Source organism: Macaca mulatta, chromosome 4 (genome assembly GCF_049350105.2).
Source record: "Macaca mulatta isolate MMU2019108-1 chromosome 4, T2T-MMU8v2.0, whole genome shotgun sequence".
Lineage (NCBI taxonomy): Eukaryota > Metazoa > Chordata > Mammalia > Primates > Cercopithecidae > Macaca > Macaca mulatta.
In genome coordinates this window covers 39,108,972-39,129,542 of record NC_133409.1, presented here as the reverse complement: position 1 = coordinate 39,129,542, position 20,571 = coordinate 39,108,972, and the positions used below count along the sequence as shown (strand labels likewise).

The 20,571-nt window shown below is 41.2% G+C and overlaps 1 protein-coding gene across 4 annotated transcripts in view; it reads left to right on the top strand.

Moving 5' to 3' along the window:
• The window catches only part of SLC2A12 (solute carrier family 2 member 12), a 119,526-nt gene that overhangs the window by 42,316 nt on the left and 56,639 nt on the right, over positions 1-20,571 (top strand). For 3 of the 4 annotated variants that reach the window (XR_013416212.1, XR_013416211.1, XM_015137410.3), the window contains exon 1: positions 11,762-12,020. The exons of the other annotated variant lie outside the window; for it this stretch is intronic. Coding sequence is in view for 1 of the 3 variants with exons in the window: in XM_015137410.3 (XP_014992896.2) it covers positions 11,906-12,020 (115 nt within the window). In the remaining 2 variants the exon portion in view is untranslated. Of the gene's footprint in view, positions 1-11,761; positions 12,021-20,571 lie in introns of those variants that run through there. 4 annotated transcript variants of the gene reach the window in all.

Sequence of the window (20,571 nt, the reverse complement as noted above, 5' to 3'; positions counted from 1 at the left end):
GACACAGACTCTGCCTCCAATGTCAGCAAAAAACAGAATAAAATAAGAATTCTGGACATAGTGAAAATATGAACCTGAAGAGGCCATTTATAACTAAAAACAAAAAAAAAAGTGTCCTTACTAAACAGAATTTGGGATCTGGGAAGCTGTGAAAAGTTGGTTGTTGGATGTGATGTGATAAGAAGAAAGCGATCTTAGATCAAAGACTTCAGTCTTTCAGATTCACATTTAGAAAGGAAGAATCTTAGAGTCAAAGAAAGGTCAGGCACAAGTGTAATGAATATAGTCAGCCCGGAAGAGTGTCTGGTCCTTCGATAAGAATGTCTCACTTATCTTTCTCTTTGTATCTCCCTGCATTGCACCAGGCACATGGTAAGCATCCAATATTTAGAGGGAGGGATACGTTTCTAAATGAACGCCTGCGCCCCCCTTTCCTCTAGGGCCCAAACACACCTGGGCAGGCATAGATAGAGCACAAACAAGCAGCTAATAGGTCGCAAAAACTGTACAGAGCAGTTGACAGGAGCAGTCCTGAGGATTCAAGTGACTCTTTCCCTGATAGACTCTGTTACCAACTTGAAGTCTCCCTCCTCTGTCCATTGCACTGGAAGCCTGTTCTTCCCTCCATCTATCAAAAGGGGGCAGCAGACAAGAGAAAATTCAGGTTTGTGGCCTGCTGTGAGCAGAGCTACCCCACTCCCATGAATGACTCAATGCAGATTTCCCAAACTGTGTTCGTTTAAACGTTAGCAGCATTTTGGGGGGGGGGCGGGGGGGCAGGGAAATTAAGAATCCAAAATTTAAAAGTGTGAGGAAATCTACACTAAAACTGTTTACACATGCAAAATTTCTTAGACATGAAACTTTTTTTATGTCCTGAGAACAGCATATAATGGGAAGAATTTCTCAAACTTTTTGAACGATGAAACAGCCTCCTCATTTTTTAATTCCACAGAATATCTATTAACATCTCAATGGTCATACAAGCTCTGCAGAAGATGAGTTTGGAAGCTCTGTCCTAGCAAGTCCCGTCCTATTTTCATGCTGAAGTTGATTCTCTCAGCTTTCATATATCGGCTCTCTTTCACAACAGGGAGAGAAGGATCGCGACTTTGACAAATGCCATGTCATGGAGTAGACTCTCTGAAGATGGAGCCTGAAGAATGGAAATATACTCCAGTCCTTTATACTTGCCCTTTCTCCTCCTGGTAGCTGTCTCACCACTCCTGGGAAGTAAGGGCAGCCCCGGATTTTCACCTGGAGTTAAAAGATCTCACCGGGGGCCTCCAGTTGTGTATGGGCCTCTATGAAATGCTGAGTCAGGCCATGCTATTGTAAAAACTGGAGATGCCTGGACCCTTCTGGTTTTTCACCACTGTTTCAGTTGCCAGTCTCCTGTCATATGCTGCTTCTATCCTTATTTAGAAAGGGAGAGCATGGTTTGAATGGATAAACAAATGGACTAAGCATTAACTTGATTCTCTTCTACAGTTGTATTGCTGTTGCCTTGGTGAATAGTTCATATTTATATAGCACCTTAATAGTTTTTAAGATGTTTTCAAATACTTCAACTGATTTTATCTTAACTAAAATCCTTTGAGAGAGTTTATGTTAGAGAATCTTTGCACTCTGGGTCACACTAGCTAAAAATGAATTTGTTGCTTGGCCTTTGAGTGGTTCATAGAACTGAAGGGAAAAATAAGAAGAACGAAGTCTTGGGCAAAAAACAGAATAACTCAGGAGAAACAGGTCATAGAAACTGATAAATAGATGGTATTTTTTGAGTTCTGCCATTGGGCATGGCTGTTCTATTCAGGTGTACTCTAATGCTACCTCTCAAGACTCTCATTTTTGGGATAGAATATCTAATTGTCATTGCAGGTAGAGGGAGGTAAACATTAATTGGCAGGTACATCAAATCAGTACGCAATACGCAATCCTCCCTTGCCCCGACCCTGAAAAAAAAATTACAGGAATATTGCCAAGAGGAGAGAGCTTGGCTTCTGGGCAAGCAATTGACAGCTTTATATGAGGGAAGTATATGTCTCCCCGCCTTAGAGATGATGAAACTGAACCTAAAGGGATTATTAGACTTGTCCAAAGTCATGGATAACAAAGTTCCAACATTAGAATTTATATTCTCTTACTCCTGAACCAATAATTTTTCTCTTTTTTTTTTCCTTTTTTTTTCTTTTTTGATGCAGGGTCTTACTCTGTTGCCCAGGCTGGAGTGCACTGGAGTGATCGAGGCTCACTGCAACCTCTGCCTCCCAGGCTCAGGTGATCTTCCCACTTCAGCCTCCTGAGTAGCTGGAACTATAGGCATGCACCACCACAACTGGCTAATTTTTGTATCTTTTGTAGAGATGGGGTTTCACCATGTTGCCCAGACTGATCTTGAACTCCTGGGCTCAAGTGATCCACTCACCTCAACCTCCCAAAATGCTGGGATTACAGATGTGAGCCACTGGGCCCTGTCCCAGCATTTTTTCTATTATTTCTTTATACTTCTATGGAGTCCCTTGGATGCAGCAACAGCTATTATTTATTGCAGATGACTATGGTCAGATACTGTTCTAAATACTTTCTATATATTAATTCATTTAATCCTCACAAGAAGGTTATGAGATGGCTTGTCCTTCTCTATTAGAAAAAAGGAAATTGAGGCATTAAAGAGATTCTAGAGCTTGCAAGTGGTACAGCCAGAATTAGAACCAAGACTAGTCCTAGACCCTACTTTCAAAAGCATGCTGCAATGAAACAACATAATTTGATTGGAAGTTTGGTTGAGTATACCCTTTTCTCCTTCCTCCTTTTCTCCTGGATTTCTTTAAATACATATTTAGTGAACAACTCAAGGTTTCAGACACCATGCCAAACTCTGAAGGAGTATGAACAAGGTGTGCTCACGGTGTTGACACACTAATAGGGAAAACAGATTTGTGAATTATCACAGCACTCTCTGTTTAATGCTCCATCCGTGAGAGTAATATGTGCCCTGGGAGCAGAGAGGAGAGCACTTGGCCCAGTTCTGGGGGAGGGAAGGTCAGAGAAGACCGAAGCGCCTTGCAAATGGGGATGGGTAGGGACTGAGGGGGGATAGAAAAGAGGATATCAGTCAGTCCCTCAGCATAGAAGGGCAAGTGTAAAACACAGCCAGGGCCAGATGCAGTGGCTTATGCCTGTCATCCTAGCACTTTGGGAGGTGAATCAGCTGAGGTCAGGAGTGAATCAGCTGAGGTCAGGAGTTCGAGACCAGCCTGGCCAACATGGTGAAACCCCATCTCTACTAAAAATACAAAAAAATTAGCCAGGCGTGGGTGTCGTGGTGGGCACCTATAATCCCAGCTACTCGGGAAGCTGAGGCAGAAGAATCGCTTGAACCCTGGAGGTGGGGGTTGCAGTGAGCTGAGATTCTGCCATTGCACTCCAGCCTGGGCAACAAGAGTGAAACTCCATCAAAAAACAAAACAAAACAAAAAAACAAAAAAACCCACAGCCAGGCCTCATAGAAAACCTGAAGCCAAGACCATTGTCATGGGGCCATAGAGTCTCGCTTCTGCTTCACTCTGTGAGTTTCCATTGTCCAGCACTCACCCTTCTTTTACTATGCATGTCCCTTTTGCTCCTGCTATTATAACTTCGGCTTACACAAGCTTTGGCCTGCTAGGGCCCTGACCTGAAGCCCCAGCTCATATGATCTATTAACACAAACATTCGCTATGATGCTGGATACAGCAGCGTGACCCTCTCAACTTCCATCCTGCCTTCCCTCCCACTGGAGAGATTAGAAAGCTACATTTCCCAGGTTTCCTTGCAATAGGGTTGTAGATATCAGTTAGATGCACCTGCACGAAGATGAATATGAAGGGAGTGTTTTTGTATTCTGTTTTTTGTTTTCCTCTTTGGAGAGTTTCTGCTGTCCTAGGGAATCAGGCAGATATGAGATTTTCCTGAGGTGGCATTCCAGTATCTACAGCTTCCTAGAGAATGCAGATATGGGAGCAGAAATGATCTGATCTCTGGGTTTAAACAATGCATTCCTGAACTCATGGCTCTATTGGGCAGCTTAGATGTAGGAGCCCAGCTGATGAGTCAGCTCTGTATTATTCTGGGAGTCATTCCTGAATGCTTGGAATCTTTCAGGCTTTCCAATGAAAATATAAGCACCCAATTCTCTGTGCTAAATTTCTTCCTACTAAAAGTTCCTGCACCAAACTCTGATTGATGTAACAATCCCTAACCTAATCAGAGAGGCAAAGGTTCTGAAAGAGGGGACCCTAGCCTGTCCTATCGGCTCCCTGAGCATGAGTCATCTACTCCTGGTTAATTTAGTTTTGCTGGAGGCTGGTGGGGGGCAGGAGTGGGTGGGGAGATGGGAACCACAATAAGATGTGAGACAAGAGTGTCTAAAAGAATATCAGGTTAAGGAGGCGATGATTGGCATCTCCACCATATAGTTCAGATTGCAGAGGGCAAGTCAGGAAGTGGCAAGAGATGGACCTGGAGGGATCAGACCATGCAAGACCCTGTGGGGCATTTTAAGCCTTGTGAAGAAATTTAGGCCAATCCTAAGAACAATTAGAAGTTGGAGAAAAGTTTAAAACAACTGGAAACCATTTAAGTATTTAGATTTTAGAAAAAAAATATTGGCACCACTATGGAAAATGGGCTTGGGAAAGCAAGAATACCCACAGGAAGACCTGTTAGAGGTTATTGCAGCTCTCCCCGTGGGAGATTATAAGGTGGCCCGGATTTAGAGAGTGGCAGCGGTGGGGATGGGGAAGACTGAATGGAGGTATGAGGTTTTTAGTAAACATGGTCATCTGGAAAGAACTTCTCCAACATATTCATAGGGGCAGATCCAAGTTTTGTGGGGCCTGATGTTTATAAAATTTGGGGACTCTGTTTTAAAAAATGAGAATACAAAAAAAAGAAAGTGAATATGTATTTTGATAAATTACAATTTTTAAAAAATTGAGACAGGGTCTATATAGCCCTGCCACCCAGACTGAGGTGCAGTGGTGTGATCTCAGTTCAGTGGCATGATCTCAGCTCACTGAAACCTCTGCATCCCAGGATCAGGAAATCCTACTTCAGCCTCCCAAGCAGCTGGGACTACAGACATGTGCCACCATGCCCAGCTAATGTTTGTATTTTTTGTAGAGAAAGTTTCACCATATTGTCCAGGCTGGTTTCAAACTCCTGGGCTCAAGTGATCTGTCCGTCTTGGCCTCCCAAAGTGCTGGGATTACAAGCATGAGCTACCATGCCTGGCAGTAAATTACAAATGATAAAAAGCTGCTGAGTACTATAAAAATTGCATAATCCAGGAATTACCTGATACACTTCCATAATACTTTCTTCCCTTCATTTATTGATTGAATACATTTTGGTCTTTTTTTCACAGCACAATGTTTTTTTTTTTTGTGACATTACTTTCTATATAGAGAAAATCAAAGAACCCAGTCTGTCCTCTAGCATGGCCCTCTGCCATGGCCCTGGGAGCTGTAGGACAGGTTCACACTGAGAGATAGCCTCTAGCCCTGTGCTTTTCCATCTTTGTGCCACGTGAGTGATAATGTGGGATATGTATGGCATGAGATGGCATAGTGAGGAGCAAAAGAATTCCTGGAAGTCCTTTCTATACCAAAAGAGCTAGTGAGAGCTTAACTGCACATTAGTTAAGTGCTTGTGAGCCATCTGTAAGAAACCAAAACCAGACCCAGTACAGTGGCTCATGCTTGTAATTCCAGCACTTTGGGAGGCTGAGGCAGGTGGATCACTTGAAGTCAGGAGTTTGAGAATGACCTGGCCAACATGGTGAAACCTCATCTCTACTAAAAATACAAAAAATACAAAAAAACAAAAAAAAAATGAGCTGGGCGTGGTGGCGTGCACCTGTAATCTCAGCTACTCAGGAGGCTCAGGAAGGAGAATCAGGAACCCGGGAGGCAGAGGTTGTAATGAGCCGAGACTGTGCCACTGCACTCCAGCCTGAGTGACAGAGTGAGACTCTGTCTAAAAAAAAAAAAAATACAAAAAAAAATATTTTTCAAACTTAACTGATCTTAAGTCAGATCCCAAATATTCCATGGCCACCCTTATGTCACACGACACAAAGGAAATGAGATGTTGCTGGCCAGGTGCAAAACATTAGTGGTCTTAACTGATTGCAGTTATTTCATTTTAGCAAATTTTACAAAACATATCATTATATAAATGCATTGCTGGGTGCCTCCCAGGGCCTTGGAAGGGCTGGAGTGAGTGAGGGGCCCTGCAGCTTAAACTTCATTAGCTTTCTGATTAATCTGCCTCTGCACACACAAAAAAGGACTTATCTAGTTGAGTCCGGTGTCATTCCTAGTTCTCAGTTTAAAGCAACAGAAACCAACTCCAACTTGGAAACTGTAGTCAAGAATAACTCCCCAAATGCTGCTTTGATCTAATCTAGCCACCCCTGAGCACATACCTAACAGCATATATCTAGCAACTCTGACATTAAATATTTTGGCCAGAGCCACTGCCACCATCCTCGCTGGAAGGTGGGGCCTGTACATCCTGCTACTTTGTGCCACAGCTTCTGATGCAAAATCCAAGGTGTATGAACTGCTTGGCAGAGCCTGGTCCTAAGTGAGAAAAGGGAGTATCAGGCTTTTCCAGCTTCTGTTTAGGAGACAGGTTCTTCCTTGCGGAGGGGGATTCCCAACACAGGAAGGGTCTTCCGATCCTGGGCAGCCTAGAAGAAAATAAAAGCCCACGACAAGCTCTAACATGTCCACCTGCACTGAAATGTAAGGAGTTCATCTTCAGAAGCTGAGCATGAGGTTTCACATTTCAGTAAGCTTTGTGCTCCAAATTTTCCCTGAGTTATTCAGATTATTTAAACTTGGAAAGTAGTCATTTTCTGTGCAGTGTCCTCCTCATTGTCTCACAAACAAAGGACATGTAATGAAAGTGGACCAGAGCTCCCAACCCAATAGCTACTGCTTGTTGTCATGTATCAACTTCTTCTGACTTTATGGTATCAAAGGCAGGTTAATCTCAAGGAAAGGGTTAATCATTGAACAGCTTTTTGTTAATGGCTTCCATCCAAGGGTCAGGGCAATCGGACTGAGGGAGAGTTTTAAGTTAAAAATACTTTATTTGGAAAAATAGCTGATCAAAGGAAGAACAGTGCTCATTCTATGTAGCTGGGCAGTTCAAAGACAGGCATAGGCCAAACTAATAGATGCGACGTTGGTGTGATTTAAAGGGAGCTGAGAATTTGAACAGCCCCATCAGTTGCCCAATGTACCTTTGAGCAAATTAGAAAAAGCTGCCTTTTCTTCAAGATTAGTATTGTCATATTCTGGAAAATTTGCTTTATAAATAAGCAAACGTCTGCTGTCTGCAAATGAGAATGACCCACTTAGAGTTGTACTGTGTCCAAATTGCACAATGGTATATGGCAGCCCTAAGTATGAAGAAGTTTTCTCCAGATTTATATTTATTATATATACAATCTGATAGAATCATTAAGCAAAAAACTTTTAAGAGAGTACTTTTTACACATGACTTACCACCCCAACTTATTAGTTATTTTCAGTTGTTCCAAGTTTCCTTCCAGTCTCTACCAATAGGCGCATATATTTATAAAAAGTATTGTAATAGTAATGAGTATGCAACTTTCTGTATGGCACTTTGATTCACCCACTTAAAATAATTGAAAAACTATTTTCTTGCATGGCTACATTGTCTTTCTTTTAGTGACTTATCACATGTTATATAAAGTGAGCATACCATAATGAATTTAACCACACTTACTTTGTAATTTGAGGAACTTTAATCAACATGTTATGACTGATAATATTCTACACCTAAGGAAAGAAGTCATAATGAAAACTTTCAGATAGAGAAGTTATTTAGATAGTATAAACAGGTGAAATAATAAATATCCTTCCAAACAATCATACCAAAATGAATATTTTATTGGAATAAGGCTAAACAAGAAGTGAATTTGTATTTCGAATTTTTTTTTGTTTGCATAAAGACCATATTTTCCCATTTGTGTTTACACTGTAATGAACCATTGTAGAAGGTGCATTCCACATCAGTGTGCTCTGCAGGGTGCACTGTAGAGAAGCAATAGGGTGTAGTGAAAAGCATGTGGGTTTTGGAATCAAATGGACTTGAACTGCTGTGCTCTGAAATGTCATGTTCTGCAAAAAAAGACTTGTGCAAGAATGCTCATAACAGTTTTATTTTTAATAGCAAAAAATTGGCAACAGCCCAGATGTCCATCAATAGAAAAAAGAATAAACTGCAGTATATTCACCCATATAACACTGTTCAGCAATAAACAAAATGAACTACTAATATACATAAAAACACAGATGGATATCAAAACTACGCTCAGTGAAAGACGCCTTACACAAGGCTGCATTCTCTATGGTTCCATTATATGAATGAAGGTTTAGAAGAAGCAAAGGTAATCTATGTGGAAAAATATCAGAAAATCGGTTGCTTCTGGAACTTTTTTTGTCTCAAGAAAAAGAACCTAAACAAGTATTGAACTCTATTTAATAATATGCATTCTGAAGTATTTTAAACTTACTTTGATATGTATAAAGACTAATATGGATCGAAAGATGGATGGAAGAATTATTATATATAGAGGTGAATGAGCAAACATGGTAAAATGTTGAGTGTAGGTTTTCCTGTGGGATTCAAAATTTTATAATTCAACATTGGAAAATTTTTTGATCTTGGAAATGTTTCATAAGCTTCTTGGTTTCAATTTCTGCAAAATGGAAGTAACAGTATTTACTTCACAAGGTTGTTGTGAAGCTTTTAAAAAATTGCCATGAAAATAGGCATGCTCTATGGTAGATGTTTACATGCCCTGTGAATCTGCTTGTCTTCTCTTTCATCCCTTCTTCCCTGCTGTGCCAGTTCATAAGTCAGGATAGGTGTTTTTGGATTTGGTAGCATTGCCTATGAGCAGTAGTCTAAAGTGGTAGGTAGCAAAAGTATTGGGGTTATGAAGAATGAACTGTCTGCTGTCTGCTGATTATGTATTCCTTGAGTGGAGGAACAGATTTTAATAATGGAAGTGGCTCAAACTCCAGAGAAGAGGGATAGCCTGTGGTTATACTTGGTCTGAAGGAATTGGCAGAAAGCAGAGGAAGGACAAAATGTTATAGGCAATCATCATATGGATTTTCACATTTAAAAACTAAATAGTTATTTAGCTCACTAAAAGCTCTATTTGTGAGCCCTCATTTATCTAACAAATATTTATTAAGTGTCTACTTCATGCCTGGCATTGTGCTAGGAGCTGGATGAATGTGCAAGATAGAAATAGGTGCCTGCCCTCTTGGAGCATACATTCTAGTATTGCTAAAGTTTATTGGATTTACAGGGATCAGTCTGTTAGCCAGCAAATACTTACTATTTGCTGAGTGCCAGACACGCAGAATACTATAATAAAGTAAACAAACATAGTCCATACTCTCACAAAGTTTGCAATCTAGTAGAAAAGTCAGATTTAATCGAATCACTGCATGTAACTATATCAAATACACTATAGTGTGCAAAAGACTGGGAAGGAGAAGTACAGGGTTCTTAACGGAATTGAGGCAGAGTTCCCCCCCTCTAGTCTGGGTGAAAAAAATTTTCTCCCCTAAACTTTTCTCTGAGTTAAGAGATTGAGGTAAGTACAAACAGAGCTTGAGACAGCCAGTGGCCCAGGTCAGATCACCAGCAGAATAAAGAAAAAAATTAGGAGCACCAGGAGGTGATATTGTCAGTTGCATTGCTGAGCATTCTTTTTGAATCCTGGTTGGCTTACTATGCCTGTGGTTTGGCTACACAAAACAGAGTGGGAACTGTTGGACTGCTTTTAACCATAGTAAAGTATTCTGGAATTAGGTTTGTCTTCTGCCTAGTCAAGCACTATAGCAAACACTCAAACACTCCCATGGGGCCGAGAAGCTGCTAGAAACACAGGTCGTGGGATAACGGAACAAAGCAATGATACAACTAATCCATTGCAAGAACATTTTACCCCTAATGAGGTCATTGGTTCTGAGCAGAAAGAAGTGAGAAGCCAAGAGAATATAGAGAACTTATGGGAAGCATGTGTCTCACAGATAGAAATTGAGACTCCTATATAATTGTAACGCACCGTGGGAACTAATAAAATGAGTTCCTTCAAACCATCGTTGCATTACACATTCTTTAGTGGGGACACTGATGTGTGGGATTCTGAACTTCTTACCCTCTTAATCAGAAGGGGCCTGGATTATGCCTGGACGACTTCCATTTTCCGGCACTATCAGCAGACATACAACGGGTACATAATAAATAATAGTTGAATTATTATAGGTTTGTTTCCATATGCTACCTGTTTCCCTGAAACATAAGAAAAATATATAATTATCTAGCGATGAGCAAAGGAAATGTACAAATAAGTGAATTGAGAGCTTTGCGGTGATTCAGCTAAAATGTTGAAAGGAAGTAACAAAAATTTAGCTTCTGCTTATACAAGCACAAATTTGTTTTCCTGTCCAGAGAAATGCCTAGGACTAAAAGCCATATTTCATGGCATCTTCTTAAAGTCAGGTAGGTCTGAATGTGTAGGAAGCCAAGAAAATCAGAAAAGGACAACGCTGGGAAGTTAGAATATAGGAGAGTTACAGTTTTAGACTTCCTGGATTCATAATCTCAGCTCTACCACTGATTAGCTGTGAGACTGTAGGCAGGTTACCCAACCTCTATTTCTTCTTCTATAATGTTGGTACCTGCTCAAAGTTATCATTTGAGTTATTGCGCTTAGCACAATTTCCGGCACATAAGTGCTCCATACATGTTAGTTTTTATTCCAAATGATTTTTAAGATGATCTCAATTTCCTCTATGAGGTGTTTTTTTTTTTTTAAATAAACATGATTTGTTGAATGAATAACTGAAAGTAAAATGTCATAACCTTGTAAGATTTTTTAAATAAATATGTTCACAAATCAGAAAAAGATCCTCTCATGCCCTGATTTTGTTTGAGATTACATGACCACCCCACCCACACAATGGGTCACTTAGTCTGGCCTCTCTGAGTGGGGAGTATCCTCCTCCTACCTAGGCAAACATGAAATCTAATAGAAGATTCAGTGTTAATTTGTCTCTTAAAGACAATTCTGCGTTAAAAAATGGATTACTTTGCTATAACCTCAGCATATAAAAAGTCTAAAGAATCTGCGCATTCTGAGTTTGTGTATTCTTGATCTCAGGCTGTGATTTATCTGACAGGCCTTGGAGAGAAAGATACAGGCATTTGCCTAGATGAAAATCAGGTTGAAACAATAAAGGTATTTTATGCTTTGTGTAAGCTGGTAAATACCATGACTTTTGGAATAACAGTCTCGCTGAAAAATTGACACACTTTTCCTTCTGGTATGTCTTTGCATAAATTGTTCCTCTTTCTGCAAGATTAACTGATACTATCTGCGAGTATTCTATCTCCACTCTCAGCTTGCATTTAAATCTGCATGTTTCTTTTCTCTGCCTCTTTTCAAAGGTGCTAGAGTACAAGAGCTACCCTTAGCTAATGGCCAAATACTCCGTCTGAGCTCCCTTTCTTTTAACCCCTTGCTTCCAACTCTGCATCTAAAGGCAAAAACAATCCTCTGACTCACGGCCCTCCCCCTGCCTGTGATAGGCTGCTTGGAATAGCAACAGCCTGTGTCACCGAAAAGGGCAAAGCCTTCGGAAATAGAAACAAAGTTGGTCACAAATCACATTAGCTTTGCCCGAAGTTTTTCCCCACACTCTTCTTTAGCATGCTATTATGGGGAAAGTGACCTCTCGTGGGAGCGGGGGTGGTCGGGGCTGTTCGGTGGCGGGGGAGCGGCTGTAACTTCTACGTGACCATGGTACCTGTTGAAAACACGGAGGGCCCCAATCTGCTGAACCAGAAGGGGACAGCCGTGGAGACGGAGGGCAGCTACCGAGCCAGCGGCAGCCGGCATCCTCCCTGGGCGAGAGGTAAAGTGAGCCTGCGGTGCTCGGGTGACCGCAGAGAAGCAAGCTGTACTCATCTCCCGAGTGTACTGTCTCCTGAGTCTGCGTGTGTGTGTGTGTGTGTATGTGTGTGTGTGCGCGCGCGCGGCGCACGCGTGTGGGCGCGCTGGATGCGTGGAGAGAAGGGGACAGGGTCTGGTGGGACGTGGGATAGCTCTGAGCTGTAATGCTGTGAAGATCGAAGTCTTGGTGGAACCTTATGTGCCAAGAAAATACAGGTTACACATTCACCACCGGTATGATGGATCCCCTTAATTGTGTTTACATAATACAATGTATGAATCTTTTTCATATTGGAACGGTCCACCGGCAAGGATAGTCTCATTTGTAAACACACACAGGCACACGCATGCCCACACTTTTTCATTTATTGTCACAAATGTACACCGTGTAACCAGTTGACATTATAACCACTGTTTTGAAAATCAGTATTTTAAACAGGCTTCATAAAATTATTAGTTATGTAATCAATGAGAACACAAACTTCCTTTTTAAATTCCCAGCACGTTTGTGATGAATTTGAGCGTTATTCAGAGCCTGAAACGCTTGCTTTGCTGGGTGCTGCCTTCTTTTGAAACTGGCCTTGCAAACTGGGTTTGTTTGCTATGTTGTCCTTCTGAAGGTGAAATTTGGAAAAGTTTTTTCATTTAAGCCATCTTTGATAAATCAGGGGCTGGTCTTCCCTTCCACATTTACAATTCCCACAAATACACTGTACACTTTTTGCTGCCTCTTCCTGTTCATTTAGTTTGTGCTGAAAGGAATTGAAAGTAATTGTAATATGAAATGACAACAAACACAGATAATCTTCTCTTTCCTACTACTTTCCTCAGCTCTGTATTCTTAATCAGATATTACATGCCCAAGCAGCATATAGAAATTTCATGCAAAATCCAATACATTAAACGATACAAAAGACATCTGTCTTTCTCTTGGGAATGGTCCTAATACTGACATTTGCCTTGTGGGTTTGTCTGATCCTGGGGAATTGAACCTGTGACCCCTAACATCGAGGCATGAAGCGGCCCTCTTCAGGAGTGGAGAAGCCCTCCATCTTCCATGTCTTCATCTCAGTCTTCTCTTGCTTTCACACTTCTCGTCAAGAATGAGGCTGGGCGTGGTGGCTCATGCCTGTAATCCCAGCACTTTGGGAGGCCGAGGTGGGCAGATCACCTAAGACCAGGAGTTCCAGACAAGCCTGGCCAACAGAGTGGAAACCCTATCTCTACTAAAAATACAGAAAAATAAAAAAATTAGCTGGGCATAGTGGCACATGCCTGTAATCTCGGGAGGCTGAGGTATAAGAATCGCTTGGAAGTTACAGTGAGCTGAGATCACGACACTGCACTCCAGCCTGGGTGACAGAGTGAAACTCTGTCTAAAATAATAATAATAATAATAATAAAAGAATATCTGAGGTCATCTTTCAATATGGCCTGCCGTCTCTTATGCATTGGTGCCCTTTTCCCTAAGTGTTTGCTACTCATTGGCCCACAAGTTCCCTCAGAGCAGGGAAACATATTTGGAGATAAAGGGAAAGAGTTGCAAAGTTCTTTTCTCCAAATTCCTGGAAACGTGAGCTGCAGTGTAGACTGCAGAGCAAGCTGAGGTGGTGATGTTAACAAAAGGACTCACTAAATAGAGTCAGTGATAATGTCACAAAGAAGATGAAAAGAAACTGCCTAGGAAGTCCTCTTGTAGTAACCATTAAAAATGGACTGTTTATTTTGATACGGCTTTGAAGGTACAATGTGCTCTTAATAGCTTGTATTGTACAAATTCATAATTATCCAGAAGAAAGATAATGTGTGTTTACATTTGCAATAGTTGGTTACATGCATAAAATTCAACTTAAAGTGCAGCTGTTTTCGTTGTTGTAAAGAAATAATAAATGAATAAGTACCATAAATTATCTTTCAAATTTAATTTTAAATTAACTTTCATTATGTAGCACAGAAAGCCTAAATGTTTCCTTAAAATGTCAGAGGAACACAGCTTCGATTTGTGCTATATATAATATGCATTTACATGAATGCAAACCTTTTATTTCCTACTTTTGTAAATTTTCTTAACTTGTCTTAAATGTCTTTTGGCACCCGAAAGCAATTATACACACATATGTATAAATGAATGCAAAGTGCAGACTTGCTGTATGGTTTTCCTAAGTTACTCAAAGTCTCCATTCATTAATACTGGGATGGTATCTTCATCTATTTTATGAAGGTGTTGAGATTTAATGAGATCATATTTGTCAAATACTCCATTTGGCTTCTTCGTATTTTCAACTTCTATAGTTGCTTTCATCTAAGAAATTCAGAATATTTAAATTATGCTCAACAATGATCATAATATGTCTGCATTTGAAGGTAGCAAGCTTTTCTACCTTCCTAGATGGAAAAATCAAAGCACAAAGAGGAATGAGTTATATAACTCAGGACAAGGTAATTAAATCATGTGAGATACTGAAAAACAAAGCAAAACCAACCCCCTAAGGTCTGCAGTTGAACTCCCTTGATGCTACTGTGCACAGTGAAAAATTTTGGCAGGTCTTTCTTGACTAACCCTCTTTAACTGAAAAGAATGCTTTGTTCCAGTGACTAGAAGCTAATGAACTTAATTCATTTTCAATAAGCTATGACTCAAAGTGGTTACATTTTTAGTAAATTTTTTCACTTTCATGGACATGTTCCAATTCATCTTAGTATAAGGCAGGATTAAGCTCAGTTTGAAATTCTTGTGCCTAGAGTTGACAACAGACATAAGTGAAGTGAGATACTAGATGGATGGACCAACTCACACAAGCGAAACCTGAGGTCAGAAGATGTGTGATTGGCCCAAGGTCACACAGAGGATGGTGCAGAACTGACCCTGGTGGCCTCTGGCCCAGGAGATTCAACACTGACTTCTGCAGCTCCCAGGTTTCCTTTATTTCATGATCCAAACAATTGGCTGTGGAGAGAGTCCTCTTAAGTTTCCCTTCACCCCCATCTGCCCAAAGGTTCAGAAACCGAGAACAATATTTACCGTATGAGTGCAGGTTGTCAGCACTGCAGAACTCTCTGGCAGTGGGACCCAGAACATGAAGAACGGGACTCATGAACCCAGCTGAAAGGACTGTCCTTCATCCCCTCTGAAGATGCCCCAGTCTGAAATTTAAGAAATACATACTTCTGCTCAGCAGGTGAGCATTCTAAGCCAGTTGTTCTGAAACACGTTTAAAGCTGTGAACTCCTTTTTCCTAAATGGAAGCTGGGCAGGTGGTGAGTATGTAAGATGTAACTGTAACTATGTTCCTGCTGAGTGCTGGTCTCCCGAGTTTAGCTTAAACTGGGCCCCCTGGAATTTCATCCGGCCAGGCTTTCTCAGGCTTCGTCAGTCAGCTCTAGGGGAAGTCAACTTGTAAAAGAGATGGAGACTTGGAAACAAACTCATCCTCAGGGAAGAGAAAGTCAGGCCAACCAGCTTGAGCAGAGGTCAGAGCTTTGGTTGTGAGAAGACAGATTCTAGTAAGAGGCCAGTTGCCTTGGGCAGACCCAGGCATCTCAGAGTTTTTGATGCTGGGCCATTCCCATTTTTCCACACTTTCTATATATTAAAAAAAAAATCAAGCATCAAAACCCGTGACAAAAATTATAGTGCTTTAAAAACATATGTATTTAACAAGTCAATATCTGACAACAATGATTGTGTCTACTGTGATACGCATTTCCAAGGAAATAACAGGTGTTTTTTTGTTGTTTTGTTTTTTCTGAGACGGAGTCTCGCTCTGTCACCCAGGCTGGAGTAAGGTGGCACGATCTTAGCTCACTACAACCTCCGCCTCCCGGTTTCAAGTGATTCTCGTGCCTCAGCATCTCAAGTAGCTGGCTACTTTTTGTATTTTTAGTAGAGATGGGGTTACCATGCTGGCCAGACTGGTCTCCAACTCCTCACCTCAGGTGATCCTCCTACCTTGGCCTCCCAAAGTGCGGGGATTACAGGTGTGCTCCACAGTGCCTGGCTGGAAATGACAGGATTTTTAGACATGTTCATTTATGGAGGACCACTTGCTCTTCTGTGTGGTCACGAGACCAGATTTAAACATAAACATCTCCTCTTTCAGTCCAGTCAGCGTATCTCTGTGACTGTACATTTAAACTCACTTGGAAATCACATCAAAATCTAGATTTGAGGCTTTTCACCACTCTGAGCATTGGGCAAATGGCTCCTCTGGGATCTCCTGGGAAGGGAAAAGGCTGTCAACATGGTGGGAGATGTTTCTCTGCAAACTCTGGGTGCTATGCGTCATACTCAGCAGTGGGTCCTGCTCCTCTTTAAGGACGTGTCACCCAGAGAGGGCAGAGAGGTTGCCACAGACCCCCTCCGAGGCTCTGAAGCAGCAGCAGACACATGCTGCAGGAAGCCTGCCCTGCCAGGGCCTGGCAGACCCGGATCAAGCCATCCTGAGAGCAGCCGGCCAAGCGGTGGAGCCCACCTGAGCAGGCTGAGATGAGCTGGTGCACACCAGCATGCCTGAACCAGTTTTTACAGCCATTCTGATAGGTCAGTGCCTCTGTTCTAGTTGTTAAATATTCTCAACATCACCTTTCTCTCTGTCAGATTACCAACAGTTGCTGAGGCAGCTGAGAGCCCAGGAATAGGCCTGATGGTAGCTGATAGGACCTGATTATGAGCCCACAGGGTATCTTTCTTGTGAATTCTCAAGAGGGTGTTCTTTAGTGGTCTAGGGCTTACACTAGTTGGTAGAGACAGAACTCAAAATATACTGAATCTACCTTGGAGCAGCCGAAGGGAGCTGAGATTTGCATGTGTATACAAAAGATGAATCCGCCAATTTTAAAATGCAATTTTTAATTGCTGTAGGTATGTAGGATTTTATTATTCATTCAAGAATAGTTTGTCTTTGAATCATGGTTTCATAGGGAGCATTTTCTCTGTACTATCTAGCCTTTGGGTTAAAAAAGTTCTGAGAGCTCTAAAAGGCCCTCCACCACTATGCAACAGTTGAAACAGCTATTTACTCAGTGTATGAGCAAAAACGAGTTATATAAGATTTTAAAATTGAGTAGAGTCAGAGCTCCTTCATTCAGTTTTTTTTCTCATGAACAGTTTTCCCCAGAAGGATGAGTTATTGAAAAAATTAATACAATGGAAGCCACTTAAAAGATACCAAGTTATGGTGATGAGAAAGGAAAAGTTGGAATTGGCTCCTTCCCAAGAGGCTATTTGACCAAATATCAAATGTGGATGATTTCTCATCCCTTCTTCCCTTCGAAAGTACTCAATCTCAGTTAACGTCACTGAATATGACATCCTCAAAATAATTCCCAGCTGAAACTGAGTCAAGTATATTACCATTAGAGTAAATCATAAATTCAAATGTTTTTTTCTGTATTATTTTGTTTTGTCTTTGCACATTGGCATCATTTTTCTTCCCATGTTATAGCACACTTACTTATTCTTTTGCTAAGTGACTATGCCTCAGTAATATACTAATCATTCTTTTTTAAAATTTAAGACAGAGTTTTGCTCTGTCACCCAGGCTGGAGTGCAGCCTCAGCTCACCGCAACCTCTGCCTCCGGGGTTCAAGCAGTTTTCATGCCTCAGCCACCCAAGAAGCTGAGATTACAGGCACTCACCACCACACATGGCTAATTTCTGTAAATATATTTTTTAGTAGAGACAGGGTTTCACCATGTTGCCCAGGCTGGTCTCAAACTCCTGGCTTCAAGCAATTCACCCGCCTCAGCCTCCCAAAGTGCTGGGATTATAGGCGTGAGGCACCGCTGCCCACCTAATTATTCTAAACTACTTAGTAGAAATAATAATAAGACTAAAATAATTTATTACATCATTCTAGTTTTAGGAGATTTCATTATTTTTGAACAATGATTTATTTCATACTGTTTTGCCAAAATTCCACGTAGAAAAATGCAATTCTTTGTTTGACTTTCAGGAATATATTTTTTAAGTAAAGCAAGTGTAATTTAATTTTAAACTGTTAAATTGTGATTGCCTTGGAAGTAGCTGTTTCTCAGACAACTCATGACTCAGGTCTGCCTGGCATCCCTGGGCTCTGGAGCTGTTAGCACTGTCCATTACTATTTTATACAAAATGTTTTGCTCCCACACACATCTCCACACTTCATGGAAGTCAGCGTTGGGAGTCATGTGTAATGCTAATTAAAAAGCCATGACAGCTCAGCTTCAGATGTGCAAAGTTTTTAAGAATAGGGGAAACGGAAGTTGTAATTGGGGTCAATTTGTGTGGTGAGAGCGCATCCTCACACTAATGAAATGTTTTATTTATATTGGGAAACTAAGCTGCAGAAACCTTCAGGCAAAATCACAGGAGGAATTTTTCATGCTGCAAGCCCAATTATGTAGGTACTGCCAATTTTGAAAGCAAAGGAATTCAAGAATTTATGAAAGACACAATTGTTATGCTGGAAATAAGGTATTATTTTATTTCTGTTGCTATCAGTAAAAGGCTGTTTCAAAGCTTTACCTCTGTATTATGAAGATTTTACCTTCTAGATTCAGATTAAAGGAGCTTTTGTTGAATGATTCTTGTGGGCCAAGTGGTTCTATTACTGTAATCCCTTCAGATCTTTACAACAACCCAATGAGGCACCCCAGTTCACAGATATGGAAACTGAGGCTAAGAACAACAGCCAACATTTACCAATCACTTATTACCAGGTACCAGGGACTCTTCTGTCTCATTCATTCTTATAACTCTACGGAGGAGGTAATATTATTATCTTTATCTTGTGAATGAGGACACAGAGAGACACAAATCTTAAGGGACTTGTCAAAGTCTAGCCGGTAACTAATTAGGCCTCTGATTCCACACTGTCCTTCACCTTTAAGTCCAGGTTCCTCCTGGAAAGAAGCAAAGGGACTTGTCCTGGGTAACACAGATATTAGAGGACAGCACAGTGATCTGAACCTCACTTTCCTAAATCCAGGGCAGGTTTGTTCTCTTGACCAATATTACCAGCCAGCACTGATGTTTCTACTTTCTGATCTGTGAATTTGGGTTCCAGTTACACTCATTTCAGGACTTGTTTGCATTCTATTTTAGTTAATTCCCTAATTTTTTATGTAACTTGTATTTTTCTATAAGATTATACGTTTCTGGATAAAATATGTATTTCATGCACCTATCAGAGCTCTGAGCTGACTGACAGTGCTTGGAAAGTTCTGTGCGATTCATAATAGGCTGGAATCATGCCTTTTTCTCTGTATTTCAAGCCTACGCATGAGGGATCACATCCATGCGGCACAAGTACCACCTTCTAGTGCCATTAAATCCAGATGTAACCTAGGAAACATCTCAACACGATGCTGCCAGCAACCACGAAGGCTGATTGCAGTTGCCATCAGATGAAACTTGCCTGCCAGACAGTGCTGGCACATAGTACATGCTTAATTGTTGAAGGAGTCAATGAGTAAAGAAGCGATTGGTGAACTAAAGAGCGTTTTACTTCTGCAAATACATATTGAGTACCTACTACATGAGAGGTACAGTGCTGGATGCTTCAGGGTTAAAAAAATGTATCTAAGACATTATTCTTTTTTTTGAGACGGAGTTTTACTCTTGTTGTCCAGGCTGGAGTGCAGTGGCGCTATCTCGGCTCGCTGCAACCTTCTCCTCCTGGGTTCAAGCGATTCTCCTGCCTCAGCTCCCGAGTAGCTGGGATTACAGATGCCTGCCACCACATCCTGCTAATTTTTGTATTTTTAGTAGAGATGGGGTTTTATCATGTCGGCCAGGCTGGTCTCAAACTCGTGACCTCAAGTGATCCACCCACCTCAGCCTCCCAAAGTGTTGGGATTACAGGTGTGAGCCACCATGCCCAGCCTATTATCCTTGTCTGTAGGTTTTACCAACTTATCAAAAAGATAAAAATCAAAATAACTGCGAGATAACCATTCAGCAAATACTGAGTGGGTAGTAGGAATCAGATATGATGCCAAGCCCTGGAGTCTGGTGATAAACGAAAGGCATCCTCACAGCGTGGATGCTTATTGCCAAATAGCGGAGAGAGATGAGGGATCAGGAATCCTTTGATGGAGGAGATGGCTTGATATTATAGATAATACTATGATAGCAAAGGGGGAAGTTCAGCCAGTCCCTGAAGACTCCCGGAAGACAGGATGGCTAAGTTGAGCCGAGCATGTAAAACTGAAGCCAGTAGTTTTACAGAGCATTCTAAGGAGGGAAAATAACTTGAACATGTTTGGAGAAGAGAGAATAGCACATTCAGGGAGCTACACATATTTCGGAATTCTGGGAGCACAGAGTTCAAAGCAGGAAAAGAGAATGACAAAGGAATCTGAAGCTGGCAGCAGGCACAGCTTCCTTAGCTTAAAAAGGATGTCACAAAACCTTTGTGAACTAAGTACCATGAAAGCAGGAATTCTTAGGAAGGAGACCATATTAATTTAGAGAAATCAAGAAAATTTCTTTTTTTTTTTTGAGATAGAGTCTCACTCTGTCACTGGGCT